At 40.4% G+C, this 15,537-nt stretch overlaps 1 protein-coding gene across 1 annotated transcript in view; it reads left to right on the top strand.

Moving 5' to 3' along the window:
- snd1 (staphylococcal nuclease and tudor domain containing 1) overlaps nucleotides 1–15,537 on the top strand; it is a 320,334-nt gene that overhangs the window by 216,540 nt on the left and 88,257 nt on the right. Inside the window, exon 17 of the mRNA XM_062994655.1 lies at nucleotides 8,635–8,823. Within this exon, the coding sequence (XP_062850725.1) occupies nucleotides 8,635–8,823 (189 nt within the window). The remainder of the gene's footprint in view (nucleotides 1–8,634; nucleotides 8,824–15,537) is intronic.

Below are 15,537 nucleotides of genomic sequence, written 5' to 3'. Positions count from 1 at the left end.
CCATTCTGCTCTCCACTGTCTTCTCCCTGGAAAAATATACTAGACTGCATACAACTACAGCAAACTTGACTCACAGCGCTTGCTTGTGTGTTGACATCAACAACGAATGGTTTCTGAATGTTAGATTGTGGGACAATACACAAATTGCAGTGGTCCATTGAGGGGGGCGGCAGGGTCTTGACATGCCTCGTGGCAAGCCACTCAAAGCACTTCATGATGATGGGCATTATTGTGACGGGATGGTATTTACTGAGGCAGGGCAGTGATGACTTCATTGACACAGGCACAATGGTGCCTTTAAAGCAGTTGACAAAGGTGACCAATGTCCAAGCTGTCCTAGGCAATCAGAGAGGCAAAGTGTGCACACGACCAGAGCATCCATAGCCACTTCCATCCAGGCTATCACCAACTACATGACTAAACCACCCGTCTGTGAAAGTCATGCACCCCCTCCAGATGCATTAAAATACTTCTACGCTTGGTTTGAGGCACAGAATGACATGGTGGCGAGGAAGACCATCTCACCTCCCAATGACCAGATGCTTCGACTCATCGTGGATGATGTGAAGGAATCTCTACACAGAGTCAACCCATGGAAAGCTGATGGACCAGACAAGAATCCTGGCAGAGTGCTTGAAGGATGTTCAGACCAGCTGGCAGATGTCTTCACAAACATCTTCAACGTCTTTCTGAGAAGTCGTTCCAATGAGCCTCAATGCGAACACCATTGTGCCTGTGCCAAAGAAGTCGTCATCGCCCTGTCTCAGTAAATACCATCCCGTCTAACTAATGCCAATCATAAAGTGCTTTGAGAGGCACGTCATGAGACATGAGACCTTGCCGTCCCCCTCATTGGACCCACTGCAAATTGTGTACTGTCCCAACCACTCTACAGATGATGCCATTGCCTCTACTCTTCAGCCATCTGGAAAAGATGGACACGTATATATGAATGCTGTTCATAGACTTTAGATCTGTCTTCAACACCATCCATTTGGATGAATTGAAACATGATTTGCCAGCCAGGCTTTCTTGTCCAGTGTTGATGCCCGTCCTCACATGTGCATTTTAAACTGAATGGGCACAAATTCCAGCAGACACAATCTTGTTGGAGGCTTTGCCAGAGAAGTAAAGGCTAAATAGAGATACCCTAACTTCACTGTGTTACCAAAGTGTGATTTTTCTAGTCAGGATAAGTGGAATTAAAGCAGGGTGTCTGTCTTGATGACAGCATGGTGCTTTGATCCCTCCATAATTGTAATATTGTGACATAAATATCTCAGTACTGTTGATTCATGACATTCCTGTATTGTTCCTCTAGTCGCCCCTAGTCTAGTGAATTCAGAGAAGAGATAAATACAATTTAGTTGTTCTCCTTAATAACTGATGTTCTCTTTGAACTCCCTGTCTCTTTTGCCTTGCTAATGGTCACTCTGAAACTCCTTGTCATGTCACTACACCGTTATCACTTTGCAATGGTTGGTTGCACACATGGATCAGCTTTCTCCAGTGCCCTCCGGCTTGTAGCTTGAAGCAGACTAGCCCCTTGTAATGCAATCAGTGTTGTGGTGTTGTCAATCCAGTTCGGTCTTTGTCGTTCTCGTCTTGAGTCTCTCCACATTTTATGCCCAAAGTAATGTACTTAATGTAATAATTTGCAGGACCTAATGTGGTTTAGTAGCTCACATTCTGTTCTACCCATCTTATAAACTTGCTTAGTGGTTATCATCTCCCTTCATGAGTTTTAGAGCAGTTTCTGATGCACTGAAGCCTGATTGTGTCTTTCTGCTTCGTTCCTCAGTGTTCAGGTTGTACATCCATATGTGGATACTGTTGAGACCAAGGCTTTTGTTAATCTGGTTTGGCAAATGTGCCAATTGTCTTGTTTTGACCATTTGACCATCACTGCCATTCTCTTTGCCATTCTTGACTTCAATTCACTAGCACATTCTGTAATATGTGGTACTTTTATATAAGAATATTCTGCCATTTTTGGTGATTCTTAAATATAAGAAGTCCATTTGTTCCAGTCTTCTACCTTCCACCATAATGTTATGTTATATGTTGTGTTATATTCCTTTGCGGCCTTCTCGATACAACACACCAGCTCCTGTAGTTCTTCTGGTAATGTGACCAGTACATTAATACCTCGCTATATCGCGCTTCGACTTTTGCGGCTTCACTCTATCGCGGATTTTATTTGCAAGCATGTCTAAATATAAATCGCGGATTTTTCGCTGGTTCGCGGATTTCTGCAGACAATGGGTGTGTTCGAAAAGCTAGTGCTCTCTCTACATAGACGCATTTTACGTCATCCCGTGCGCGCTCCCGATAAGGAGGCTGTTCCAAATCCTAGATGCCTTAATATCCTCACTTCTTAACATTTCAACGTTATTTTCACTCAAAAACAGTGAGCATCCGACGCTGCCTTAGTGATCAAGGCAATCCCAGAATTCATTGCGGGTCGGGCGCGCTTCTCTCGCTGAAAAATAGACATGGCTGACGGTGCGGACAAACGAATGGAGTTCTTTTCAAACGTAAATAAAATATTACTGATTTTTAACCTGTATAAACTTGTACCGAGTGTTTTTATTTGCAAGTTCGGGCTTGTCAGGAAATGTAACCGTTATCGTTACATGAAGGGAAATGTTATATTGACGTTAGCATGCTGTGCTACCTCAATCCATTGGTTTTAATGACAAGATGCTAAATACTAAAGCCGATGGAATGGGGTTATAAAAATAACCATATAAACACATGGTTTTTACTTTGCGGATTTTCACCTTTCGCGGAGGGTTCTGGAACGCAACCCCCGCGATCGAGGAGGGATTACTGTAATCCAATGTAATCAGCATTCCTGAGACTGCTAATGGTATTTCCCAATAATAAATGTCTCACTTTTTGCAGGCAGCGTGTTCCCATAAGCAGCACGGCTCCACACCCTTAATATGACATGCTGACAATCTTGAGCTGGCATGTAATAAAAAGTGATTGATTTTAGGTGCACGTGCGTGTGCGTAAAGCAATATCGGCATGACTGTTCTCTTTCCTGTCCGATTTGGGCTTGTGCTGTTATGTTATTGATGGAGCTCAGTAGGGCGATTTGTTCTCATTACCCTCATTACGGACCTGCTTCATTCTTCTTGAATTGGTGACGTTGTCAAGTAGTGCACAAATTTCCTTCCCATTACTGTTCTCACATTATGTGGCAAATGATGTTATTCAGCCTAAGTGGCCTTAGACAGAAAATCGGTGCACATGCCCCTTCTGTGTGGTACTTTTACATCTCGCCTTTCCTTCCTCTCTCTTTTTACTCTTAGCCTTTACCACTGTGGAAATGAATGGTGCTAGCAAATGCATGATAAATATACAGCAGGCCTGCCATTTCTCCCAGTACATTTACCGCTACAGGCATTTCTCTGCTTGCTAAATGGGCACAGGAGGGAGGTTTGCTTTCCCACTCAATTATAGCTTGATGTTGTTAAAAAAAAAAGAGAAAAAGCACTAAAATGATGGGATCACAGTAACTGAGCCATTTCTCAGCTTGTGAGTGAAATGCTTCTCGAATGATTAGGAAAGCTCTTATACAAATGTAAATGTGCATTTAAAGTCTGATTTATAAGAAGCTAAATTGGAACCCTAGGTATAGATTTAGTGAATGTGTCTGCTTCAGTATGATGTAATTTATATCTATTAGTTCCTCAACTATGCTTTTTATTCTAATAGGCATTTCTGGACACTTTAGCTGGGGTTTTTGGATGGGCTTTTTGAACCAGAAGCACCTGAAATGAGTCAGGTCAGAGGCACTTGACTTTATAGTTAATGCAGTGGAATCGAGCCAGTGTTTAAAGGTTTTATAGAGTAACTGCTGCTTGTTTACTACTAACCCCTCAGGTTAATGTACAGTTAAAAACAGCACACTGATCTCATTTAAAAGTTCTCGTTTATGATAAGATTTGACTTACAGCTTGATATTTTCATCAGCTTCTCTATTTGTGGAATTTTCTGCAGATTACATTGCAAACATATTACGGTTTATTTAATCTGACTCTGTGTGCAATTGCAAAAGAGTTATGTGAGGTATTTCTTCTGACATACAATATTAAATACATTTTTGTATTAAAATTGCTTCTCTTATCAGCTGAATGCAATTTGTTACAATTATGCACAATCATTTTCATTTTGTTCTCTCTACACTTGTCTAATTTTCTCTCCAGCACACTCAAAGCTTTCTGCACCGCACTTCACTACGCCTCTTTGTTGGGCAGGATACAGCCCGTGATAGTTAAGTATTCAAAGTGTATAGTCAGGAGAGTGTAGTATGCACAGTGTAGGAGAGAGATAATTACTAGAACTCACCCCTGTGTGTTGGAGCTGCAGCAGTGATTTAGTGCGATATCGATCCTCATTCTTCTGCTCCATACTGATAATTCACCACAAGGAGGATCATCTTCACATAATTGGGCACCCTTATTTGTCCTATATAAAAATAAAATAAGCAGCATTGGTATAGGGCACATTTAAAAAGTCATATTGCTTTCTACAAAAGTGGCACAAGTATATTTTTATAAACAAAAGTACATAAAGTAATATAGTGGTAGCTTGTAACTCAACATCTTTGAAACTCAACGCCCCTCGTCGAGAAATGTTGTTCCCTTAAACTCAACGTGTTCAGTTTGTTTTTTTAAAATTGATTTATTTAATTTCAAATGAATAATAAACTCCCGCTTTGTTCAGTGCTCGGCTTGAGCAGTGTGGTAATACGTCATCAATGTGCGAATATGAGATGAATCTGCATTTGTGTGGGATAACCGTCAAATACACTTCGAAAGCTTCACATGTATCCGTGTTTAGCTGGATTTTCCTCCTGTTTTACTTTTAAACTTGTGTTACAGCTCTGGGTGCTGAGAAATTGTAAGAATCAGCTTTTATTTCAGTTTTTTTATATTATATTTGTTATTTTCAGTGTATGTGTCAAAAACAACCCCATTATTTTACATTAGCCTTAAATATATGCAGTTCCACGGGACCATGAAACGCATTAACAGGTTTCCCATACAACCTTATGGGGAAAAATACCTTGACTGTATTACAACTGTATTAAAATGTGTAATGCTCAACACGATGCTTTAACTAAATTCTATTGTTTTACATGAATAAATTTAATAATATAGATTAAATACGGCAGTGCAGAAGACCCATATACAGCATCATACAGTTTATCAGACCTTCCAAATATTTTTTAAAAATAATCACAGTATTCGCAGAACTTGCTTCAATTATTGCTCTCTCACACAGTGACAGGAAAATAAAAGTCTAAATCACAAGTTAGTTATAGCTTAAATGTTTTCTTTGGTCTAAAATCTGAAGTGTTTTAGCTTGAACATGCCAAAGTTAAAGTTTCTATTGTGATTGGACCTGTAAATTCCTTTACATTTATTGTAAATATGCAGCTTAGCCATGTGTATATGAGAAAAAAAAATCAAATGTGTAACATTGCTGTAAAATATTAATTTTGCACTTCAATATTATAGAAGAACTTGGTGTCTGGAGTATGAAAGACTAGGCTTATTATCAGAAGAGTACTTTCCTCAGGGTCAAGCATGGAGGTGGAGGTGACTGGTGTCATGGATTCACAGAAATACCAGGTCATTTAGAGGAGAAATGTTATGCCTTCTGTGGTGAAGTTGAACCTTGGTGGTGATTGGACTTCACAGCAAGACAAATGTCAAGCATACATCCAAGCCAACTAAAACTTAGTTAAGGAATCAGTCCGGGACGTCCTGGAGTGGCCTCCTTAGATTTCAGATTTAAATCCCATAGAAAATGCATGAAAGTCAGCGAGCTAAAAGTGTGTGGGTTTGGGTGTTTTGTTTGTCCCAATAATAATGCTATTGGTTTACGTAAAAACTAGTGATTAATTCGGGAGCAATTAATCTTGGAGCACAGAAAGTCATTAATTGCATTTGCCAAAGAGACGAAATCTGATTTTGTTGACTAATACTAATCCAGACTACAAGGGAGCATTAGCTTTCCATTAGCCAGCAATGGAGAGGGGGGTGTACTTGTTTGTCCCAATAATGCAAAGTTGGTTGTCAAGCTTCTGTTTTAATCAAAGTGGCGATTATGCCCTCATTAAAAAGCTTTTTACTTCCTCTACATTCGCTGCCTCAGCCTCTCAAGTAATTCCCAGCCAATTTCCCCAGAGACCAGAGCTATAAGAAACGCAAGCATTAACTACTTGACTCCCGGAATATCTTAACATGGAAGAGTTTGTGCCGTAATTGGCTGTGTAGAATACATTTTGTTTTATGTCATTTAAATAGAGGGTAAAGATGCTTTTATCTATTTTACTAATTGCCGGTTTGTGAGCATACAATACAAATTGCCTGTATTTTATTTTGTAGTCAGGCCTGCCACAATAATGTTTTAGGTAATCGTTGCCTTTCCTGTTTAATTTATTTTTATAGTAGTGCTGTAACAGTATACACTTAATGCAAAAGATCCATTCATCTACATAAACCATAAAATGTTTAAAAGCTATTGAAGAAGTACACTTAACAAGCTCTTTATTAGGTACACCTGTTTGGTATGTACATTCATTGAAAATTTGTACGGTAAACATGCTATCCAGATGAGCTTTGTGTGTATACATTTACTGACTTTAGCTCTAATTGCAGCTCTGTACACTGTCACCCCCTGTACCCCATTTATTAATCAAAATAGAATTGGATTGGTGGAGAGTAGTGCTTAAAAACACATTGTGCATGGGGAAAAAAAACAGCTGTACATCACTTGTACTCGTACAACTGATGACAAACTGTGTGTTCCTAATAAAGAGGCCAGTATGTGTACACAGTGTTTGTAATCCCAGCAATACTGCTGCATCTGTTACACAGGTAGCAGAACAACACACATTACCATGTAGTGCTCTGAATGGGCCACCATCCAAATATGGGGTCTTATTAGGGTCCCTTTTTTGTGCATTTTCTCCCCATTTTTCTCCCAATTTGGCACAGTCAATTTGTCTTCCGCTACCGAGGGATTCCCGATTGCATCAGAGGAGAGCACATCACTGTACACGCCTCTTCCGGCACATGTACAGCCCTCCTCTTCTCGCTCCTGCATTCTGCACAGGCATCTTTTCCGCCAATCAGGGTCCTTACACAGTGTATGAAGACCCACCCACCCACACACAGTCCGGCCCCCACCCTGCAGATACGGTGGCCAATTAGTATCTGCTGCAGGCACTGCTAATTATGCCCGCCAGATTGCTCCCAGCCGACCGGTGGCAACACGGAGTTTCAAACCGAGGAGATCTCGGTGCTGGTGTGCTTGCGGAATATCCAGCTGCGCAATCTGGGCACGAGGGTCCCTTTTAATGATTAATGATCAATGATTAAAAAACATAAACTTTGTTTACATGTAAACACACATAGCAAGTAGTTGAAATGACTTGAACTACAATAATTAAACATGATGGCACAGACATTTGTTTATAATTATATATTGTCATAGATAATAAGCCTTGTTTGTCTAACCTGTTAAGAAATTGCCATCTTCTTAATACAGTCATGACCTCCTTACTTTTTTATTTATTAGTCTTTTATTTATTAAACAAACACTTCCATGTACAAAGGGATTAAATTAGTCAGCTACGACCCTGGCCGCTCAGGTGGCGCAGTGGTAAAAACACATGCTGGAACCAGAGCTGGGATCTCTAATACATCGTATCGAATCTCAGCTCTGCCTGCCGTCTAAGGCTGAGCGGCCACATGAACAACGATTGGCCTGTTGTTCAGATATGGGTGGGACTAGGCCGGATGGGGTCTCTCTCCCATGACTGGGAGAAGTTACGACCCTATATACAAAATAAACATACTAGATCTAGAACTCCAACTTCATAACTACTCTTGTCCCCTGGGTAATATCAGATCTGGTTTTTCTCTTTGTTTATAACATTTATGAATTGCTATTAAAACTTTATATATTATTTGTAGCCTTTGTGGTTTACCTTTGCTAGACAGTTTTCACACCCAGCCGTGTTTTCTGTTTTGACTGGAAGGCTGCAGCAGCTGTAACCAATTTTCCAGACCCTCGATTTTATCTTTATCTGTTCTGTTGTCTTTCCTTTCTTTATACGTCGGTTCTTTTCTCCTAGCCATTGTTCTGTGATTGCTGACCAATAAACAGTCCAATTGCACAGAGACAAATGTGATATATTAGAGGTCTGTGTAGAAGAGTGTGTGCTTTAATTGAGACTGTCGAGTTGAGATTAGTGTGCGGAGCTGTGTGTGTGTGTGCACACTTTAATTGAAAATGTCAGGCTAAAGTTAGCACAGGACTGAGGCTCGACCCAATGTTTAATTGCGCGAGAGAGATGAGCAATCCGCTGACAGTCGACCTGTGTGTTTGTGTGTGGTGTGTGTGTGGTGTGGTGTGGTGTGAGTCAGTTAGCTCGTGCCAAAAGCATGGCTTTCCTACCACCCAAACTGCAGATTGTCGTGAATAATCAAAATCCAGCTTGTGCTCTCCAATGGTCTGTCTGTCTTTTGAAAACTAGCTTCTTTGCTGTGGTCTTCTGGTGTAACAGAATCTCCTGACTAATCTCAAATCCATTACATTTGCTCTTAGGTGGAGGTCGAGGTGGAAAGCATGGATAAGGCAGGCAACTTCATCGGCTGGCTGCACATTGAGGGGGTAAATCTGTCTGTGGCACTGGTGGAAAGCTCGCTTTCAAAGGTTCACTTCACAGCTGAGCGCAGCGCCTATTTCAAAACTTTGCAGTCTGCCGAAGAGGTGGCCAGACAGCGGAAAGACAAGGTGAGTCTGCATCATTATAGATTATTATTATATATATATATAGACAGATAGATAGAAAGATAGATATATGAATGATAGATATAGATTATATATATATAGATACTGTATATATACACACACACACACAGACACACATACATACATACATACATACATACATACATACATACTAACATGTTTGCTGATACCCAGAACTGATCATTTAGCCACACACATTCATCAGGACTATTGACTGGATTCAATCTCCAAACACACATTACTGATAGCATGGGTTACATCTGAGCTCTCTTTCCATTAAGTCAGTTTGCTAAGCGATGATATTTTAAAACCATGGCTGTGTCCGAAATCACATACTTCCATACTGAACAGTACGCGAAAGCAGTACACAAGAGCGGTTAGTATGTAGTGTTCATTAAACAGTATGCAAAAAGTATTGAATGACCTACTGCATGGGTGGCCATTTTTTAGTATGCAATACAGCACACTGCGACCTGATAATCTATACCATCATTCAACTAGAGCTGCAAAGGCGTTCGAAGCGGAAGAAGAAAGATGGCGCAGAGTCGGAGTAAATTTTATGATTGCGTACAACCCTGAATAACATTATGAGTAGCTTTGTGGAGAACGACACAATTCATTTTGTTTGTTATAACTGTGGCAATGAGACGTCATGCTTCACGTGACGATGGTCAGATGTCAGACGTAGTACGTCTGAGGTTGGTGCATACTGCACACTTGCGTACTGAAAGAGCATACTGCTTTACCGGCCAAGCAGTGCACACTGCCTGGAATGTAGTACGTACTGTTTAAGTATGCGATTTTGGACGTAGCCTATCTGTTCTTGTTTGCAATCCCCCAGTTAAGTTTTAGACAGAGTATCATCAGCATAAGAAGTGCTTAACTTGGAGTTTTATATATCGCCATTCCATATCTGTACTTCTGCACACAAGCCTAAGATCACAATGCACAAAACCTGGTTTTGGAGTCTGTATTGCTACCTGTCATTTCACCGTCTGGCAGTCTGATGGATAAACTAAGTTTAAGAGAGGACCTGTAATAAAATCCTTCATGGTCGAATGCAGTGTCATGTATAAACTTCAGTGGAGGAGGAATGATGGTGCAAAGCTGGTTTGTTTTATGGTTTTGGTTTTGAGATTGCGTATATCCCACTACCCAACATGACTCAATGTGAATTAGGTTCAAAACCAAACCTTTGTAAACTATAATCCAGCTAAATCAAAGTTAAAACTTGTTGCTTCCACACACGCCCTTTTTATTCATCATTGACCTTTTTCAGAATGCTGTGTGTGGAACCTAAAGCAGGACTTGGCAAAGGAGGCTGGAATTGAGTTCTAGATTTGGCACTATCAGCCAGTTCTCTCCTCTACTGAACTCTGATTGATGAAGCTCTTTTCCTGTGATCCCTATCTTGCGCTCTATTTTCATTATGGCCTAAACCAGCAAGAAAAAGTGATGGGTCTGGCAGACAAAAAGCACCCTCGCCAGCTGTTCCCTTGTCCTCTATCCCTCATTCACCTCACACTCACAGGGAAAGAGAAAAAGAGAGCGGTGGAAAGACCTCATGGTGGTATCAATATGATCTACAGCTAAAGACAATATAGAGCATGCCTCTGTCCTCCCTTTAAAATCTATCAGAATCAGAATCAGAATCGGGCTTTATTGGCCAAGTATGCTCACACATACAAGGAATTTGTTTTTGGTTACACAGATGCTTGCAGTGCACGAAAAATACAATACAGACAATCTTATTCACACAGCTCACTCTCTCTCTAACACACACATTCATACCTGTAAACATAGAAAACATTGTAAACATTTAGCATGTGCAATTTACATTGTAATTTTAAAAAGGTGCAGTTTTGTGCAATATAAAAACTATAGAAAATATAAAAATATATAAATATGAAATGGAAGTAAAGGTGAAAATCCTGTGTATGCCATTACATAAATGAAATAGGTAGTTTTTGATGTGCAAGTGTCCCGAGTATTAACAGTACAGTAGTGTTCAATTGTTCATGAGCGTTTCAATTGTTCAATTGTTCATCACCCTGCTCTCTCAAACTTGCTCTCTTATTGTTCTCTCTTTTTCTGCTCTTGCAATCTCTCTCTCTCCTTCTCTCTCTTTCTTTGTGTCCCTCTGTCTCTTTCTCCCTTCCTCCTTATCTCTCATTCTGAACAACCACAGCTTACTTACAAAGTCAATGCTATCAGCAGGCAGCCACTGAGAATAGCAACCAACCTGAAATATGCACCTCTACATTTACTTTTTAATTCAACAAGCCGGCAGCCTAGAAAGTCAATTATACTTGTGTACACTCCCTCCGAGATCCCCTGGCTGACACCTATCATCCCATCTCAATGTCACCTTTCCGGAACCCATGCATGGAAATTTCTAAAGGATGTGACTCTTGCACACACGACACTTGTACTTGCTGTGTCATTGCTCCCTGGTCGGGCCAGCCGTGTTTGATACTTAATTACTTCATTGTTTTAGATTTATGGTCCTAGAGCTTTTTCAAGTCAATGTGGAATAAACACTGTATATGTTAACGAAAATGACAAATACTGATGCTACAAGATGCAGTTTAGGCATTTATTTTTAAAGATCAGATGCTACAAATGACTTTTTGACAAGTTTTCACTATAACAACTACTACAAACTACCCAAACCTAACCTAAAGTTAGTGACATACACTGATCAGCCATAGCATTAAAACCACCTCCTTGTTTCTACACTCACTGTCCATTTTATCAGCTCCACTTACCATATAGAAGCACTTTGTAGTTCTACAACTACTGACTGTAGTCCATCTGTTCCTCTACATACTTTTTTTTTTACCTGCTTTCACCCTGTTCTTCAATGATCAGGACCCCCACAGGACCACCACAGAGCAGGTATTATTTAGGTGGTGGATGATTCTCAGCACTGCAGTGACACTGACATGGTGGTTGTGTGTTAGTGTGTGTTGTGCTGGTATGAGTGGATCAGACACAGCAGCACTGCTGGAGTTTTTAAATACTGTGTCCACTTACTGTCCACTCTATTAGACACTCCTACCTAGTTGGTCCACTTTGTAGATGTAAAGTCAAAGACGATCACTCATCTATTGCTGCTGTTTGAGTTGGTCATCTTCTAGACCTTCATCAGTGGTCATAAGACGCTGCCCATGGGGAGCTGTTGGCTGGATATTTTTTTGTTGGTGGACTATTCTTAGTCCAGCAGGGACAGTGAGGTGTTTAAAAACTCCAGCAGCGCTGCTGTGTCTTATTCACTCATACAAGCACAACATACACTAACACACCACCACCATGTCAGTGTCACTGCAGTGCTGAGAATGACCCACCACCTAAATATACCTGCTCTGTAGTGGTCCTGTGGTGGTTCTGACCATTGAAGAACAGCGTGAAAGGGGGCTAACAAAGCATGCAGAGAAACAGATGGACTAAAGTCAGTAATTGTAGAACTGCAAAGTGCTTCTTTGTTTTATTTTCACTTCACTCTAATATGCTTTTGAGCCACTAGGACATGTAACACTAGTAAATGGTGATCTGACTCTGTTTGCTAGGCTAGATGGCCTCGTCTAACTCAGATGATATTAGACTAGTGATTAGAAGGTCTCAGGTTCAAACCTGTCAAGTTGCCACAATTGTTTGCATTGTATTGGTCACCACTGTAAGTCACTTTGAATAAAAGAATCAGCTGAATGCCATAAATGTTAATATAAATGCACCCTGTGTGGCTTATTTCTTCCTGATCCAGTTTTGTGCCAATCAACTGTTTAGCAGTGATGTAGTTTAGTGTGTATGTTTTGGCATTGTACTGCACCACACTGTTATTTTTGCCTCCACCTTTTGACCCCCCATCCTTTTCAGTGCTGAAGTTTAGGTTCCTTTATTGCTTTCCCGATAGAGAACTACGAGGCTTTAGCAGCTTGCTGCATCAGCTTTCCAGTTTGAAGGGATTACATAATGAACTGATCTCTGAGGACATTCGTTCTCATTAAGGCCCTCTTTCTGGTGTAAAAATGGTGTGAATCTCACCTTTATTCTATAATTGAAGGAGAGAGGAGAAAGTAGAGAGGCTTACCTTAACTGACCTCCAGTAATTGAGCCTGACCAAGACATAAAGGAATGAAGACGAATTGGCCCAAGCTATGGACACATGCAAGTCATTTTCGTTTAAGGAGAGTTTGTGGTTGTATTATGTGTTAATTCAGCCAACTTTTTGCAGTTTTCTACAGTAGTATGAAAAATTGATTCATCTATATAATGCTGTTGTTTGTCACTTATTTAAACAGCAGTAACCAACATCAACCTTTTAATAAGCTATTATGCATTTAGTTCATTTATTTTTTTAACCATATTTTATTGGTAAGCCCATTTAGCTTATTAAAAACAGCTTAATTGTAGCCAGCCCTGCAGAATAGATGTCTCACTTATCTTAAACCTCACCACAGAAGTCAAGGAGTCAGCTTAAGTTCCTACAATAACATGGCCACAATTCAAAGAGGCTGAACTTTATACTTTAAAGGGTTAACATGCTACGGCTCTGGGACTCCACAGATCTACAATAGGAAGAGTATCTCAAAACAGAGAAAACGTGTAACAGTGGTGAATCTACCCTGGGGTGAAGCCCTGTTTAAATCTTCCCAAGGGGTCCCAGGAAGACACTAACAATCTCAGTAAAACATCCTTAGAGTTGCGGATGTTTTCAGCTTTGGCTAGTCAGGTTCTTAACTCCACAATATAGCAAGGAGTAGCAAGGAGAAAACCACTGTTACTTGAGAAATTGCATTGCTCATCTGCAATTTGGAGAAAGAAAGCAGCTGGATTGTCCAACAAATCTTCTGGAATGTTTTACTAGTGTTTAGTGGCAAATGCAAATTCTGTCTTTCGTAGTATGAACATTAACACCAGATTAGCTAGGCAGATACTACTGCAAAGTATTGGCAGCTGAAGGTGGATCTTGAAAGGTAGATCTTGTTTTCCTAAGAGCGTCACAAAGACCACCCTGTGCCCTGATATCATTCTTTTCTTAGCAACAACAAAGCGAGTGCTATTGCTCAAGGTTACTATACCTTGGGAGTAGAGAACAGAGGAGGTCAGTAAAAGGAAGAAGGCTAAGTATGCTGATCTGGTGGAACAGTTCCCAGAGGGGGTGTTGCATGATACATGTCTGCCTATAGAAGTTGGATGCAAAGGTTTTGTTGGCTACTCCCTTGGTAAAGCGTATAGCCTCCTGGGTCTTATGGGCCAGAAAGAACCATCAAAGAAACAATTGAGGCGGCTGAGAGACCCTCAATATGGCTTTGGATTAAGAGGCATTGCATTGGCATGAGTCAGGACATGATTGTCTATGCTGTTCCGATTACACACTGGATTACACACTTTGGTAGAAGAACCAAACCAGATGACTGAGATTCTTTACATTTGGTGGCAGGAGTCGCAGTTGCTCAGTGGGTAGCACTGTCGCCTCACAGTAAGAAGGTCCTTTTTGTGTATAGATTGTATGTTCTTCCGGTGTCTGAATGGGTTTCCTCCTGGAGCTCCGGTTTCCTCCACAGTTCAAAAGCATTTGAGTTATGTGAATTAGAGATACGAAATTCACCCATGGTGGTGTTTGACATTACACCTGAGCTGATAATGTGTAAAGTCCTGTTATGAATTTAACCTTAAACCTTAAAATTTTAAGTATAAAATTTGACGTTGGAATCCTAATAAATAAATACATTTGTAGACAACAGTTTGAGAAACAGCCTTTTTAATTAAAGCACAAGTATCCCCCATGCACAAAGCAGGACATTGTTTGAAGAATTAATTGTGGAGAAAGGCCATTGACGGAGCCCTGACCTCAACCCAATTAAATATCTTTGGGATAAATTAAGACGTTGATTGTGAGCCAGGCATTCTTGTCCAACATCAGGGCATGACCAGATATCTAGTTTGTAGAATGCTCTTGACACATTCCAACAGGCACACTCCCAGAGGAATAAAGATAATGGCCAGGCGTCTACATAGTTTTGGTCATGCTGTGTTTGTCTTAGTCTATAATGTTTTTGAGGATACTATGGAGAGAATCCACAGCCCAACACCAGAGTAGCTAGGGGGATAATGCTGCGAAGGATTGATAGCTGAAGGTGTATCCTGAAAGGTGGATCTTCCTTTTTCCTGAGACCACCCTGTGTCCTGATATCATCCTCTTCTTAGTAACAACAAAGCAAGTGCTGTTGCTGACTTGATCACTTTAAAAAAAACGCACGTCAGTCAATAAAATTTCAATAGATTTTTATCAGGCATTGTTACAACAATTGAATTCTGTGTCAGTCTTGTATTTTTAATAGCTCAATCGAATAAGCCTCTCTGGTATTGTTATTGAGTGCTTGGTCCTTGATCGCTGCTTGTGGTTATATTTATGAACAAAAATCGTGTTTCGTCTGGGTTTTATTGGTTACATCGAAGGTCACTGTGTATACAGCATTACAAACAGCCTTTTTGGGGAGTGGTGGCTCAGCAATTAAAAAACTGGACTATTTGGGTGCTTTAGGTACCAGATGCAAGTTTATGGGTTTCAAGCACCCTGAGCAAGGCCCTTAACTCTCATTTGCTTTGGTTGTACGGCATATTAACAGCAGGTTGCTTTGTGCAATGCATATGTAAGAGAAAGATTCATCATGTTCATGAAGATTAAATGGT

The sequence above is a fragment of the Trichomycterus rosablanca genome, chromosome 1, assembly GCF_030014385.1.
Source record: "Trichomycterus rosablanca isolate fTriRos1 chromosome 1, fTriRos1.hap1, whole genome shotgun sequence".
Classification (NCBI taxonomy): Eukaryota; Metazoa; Chordata; class Actinopteri; order Siluriformes; family Trichomycteridae; genus Trichomycterus; species Trichomycterus rosablanca.
This window is presented reverse-complemented; position numbering and strand designations above follow the sequence as displayed.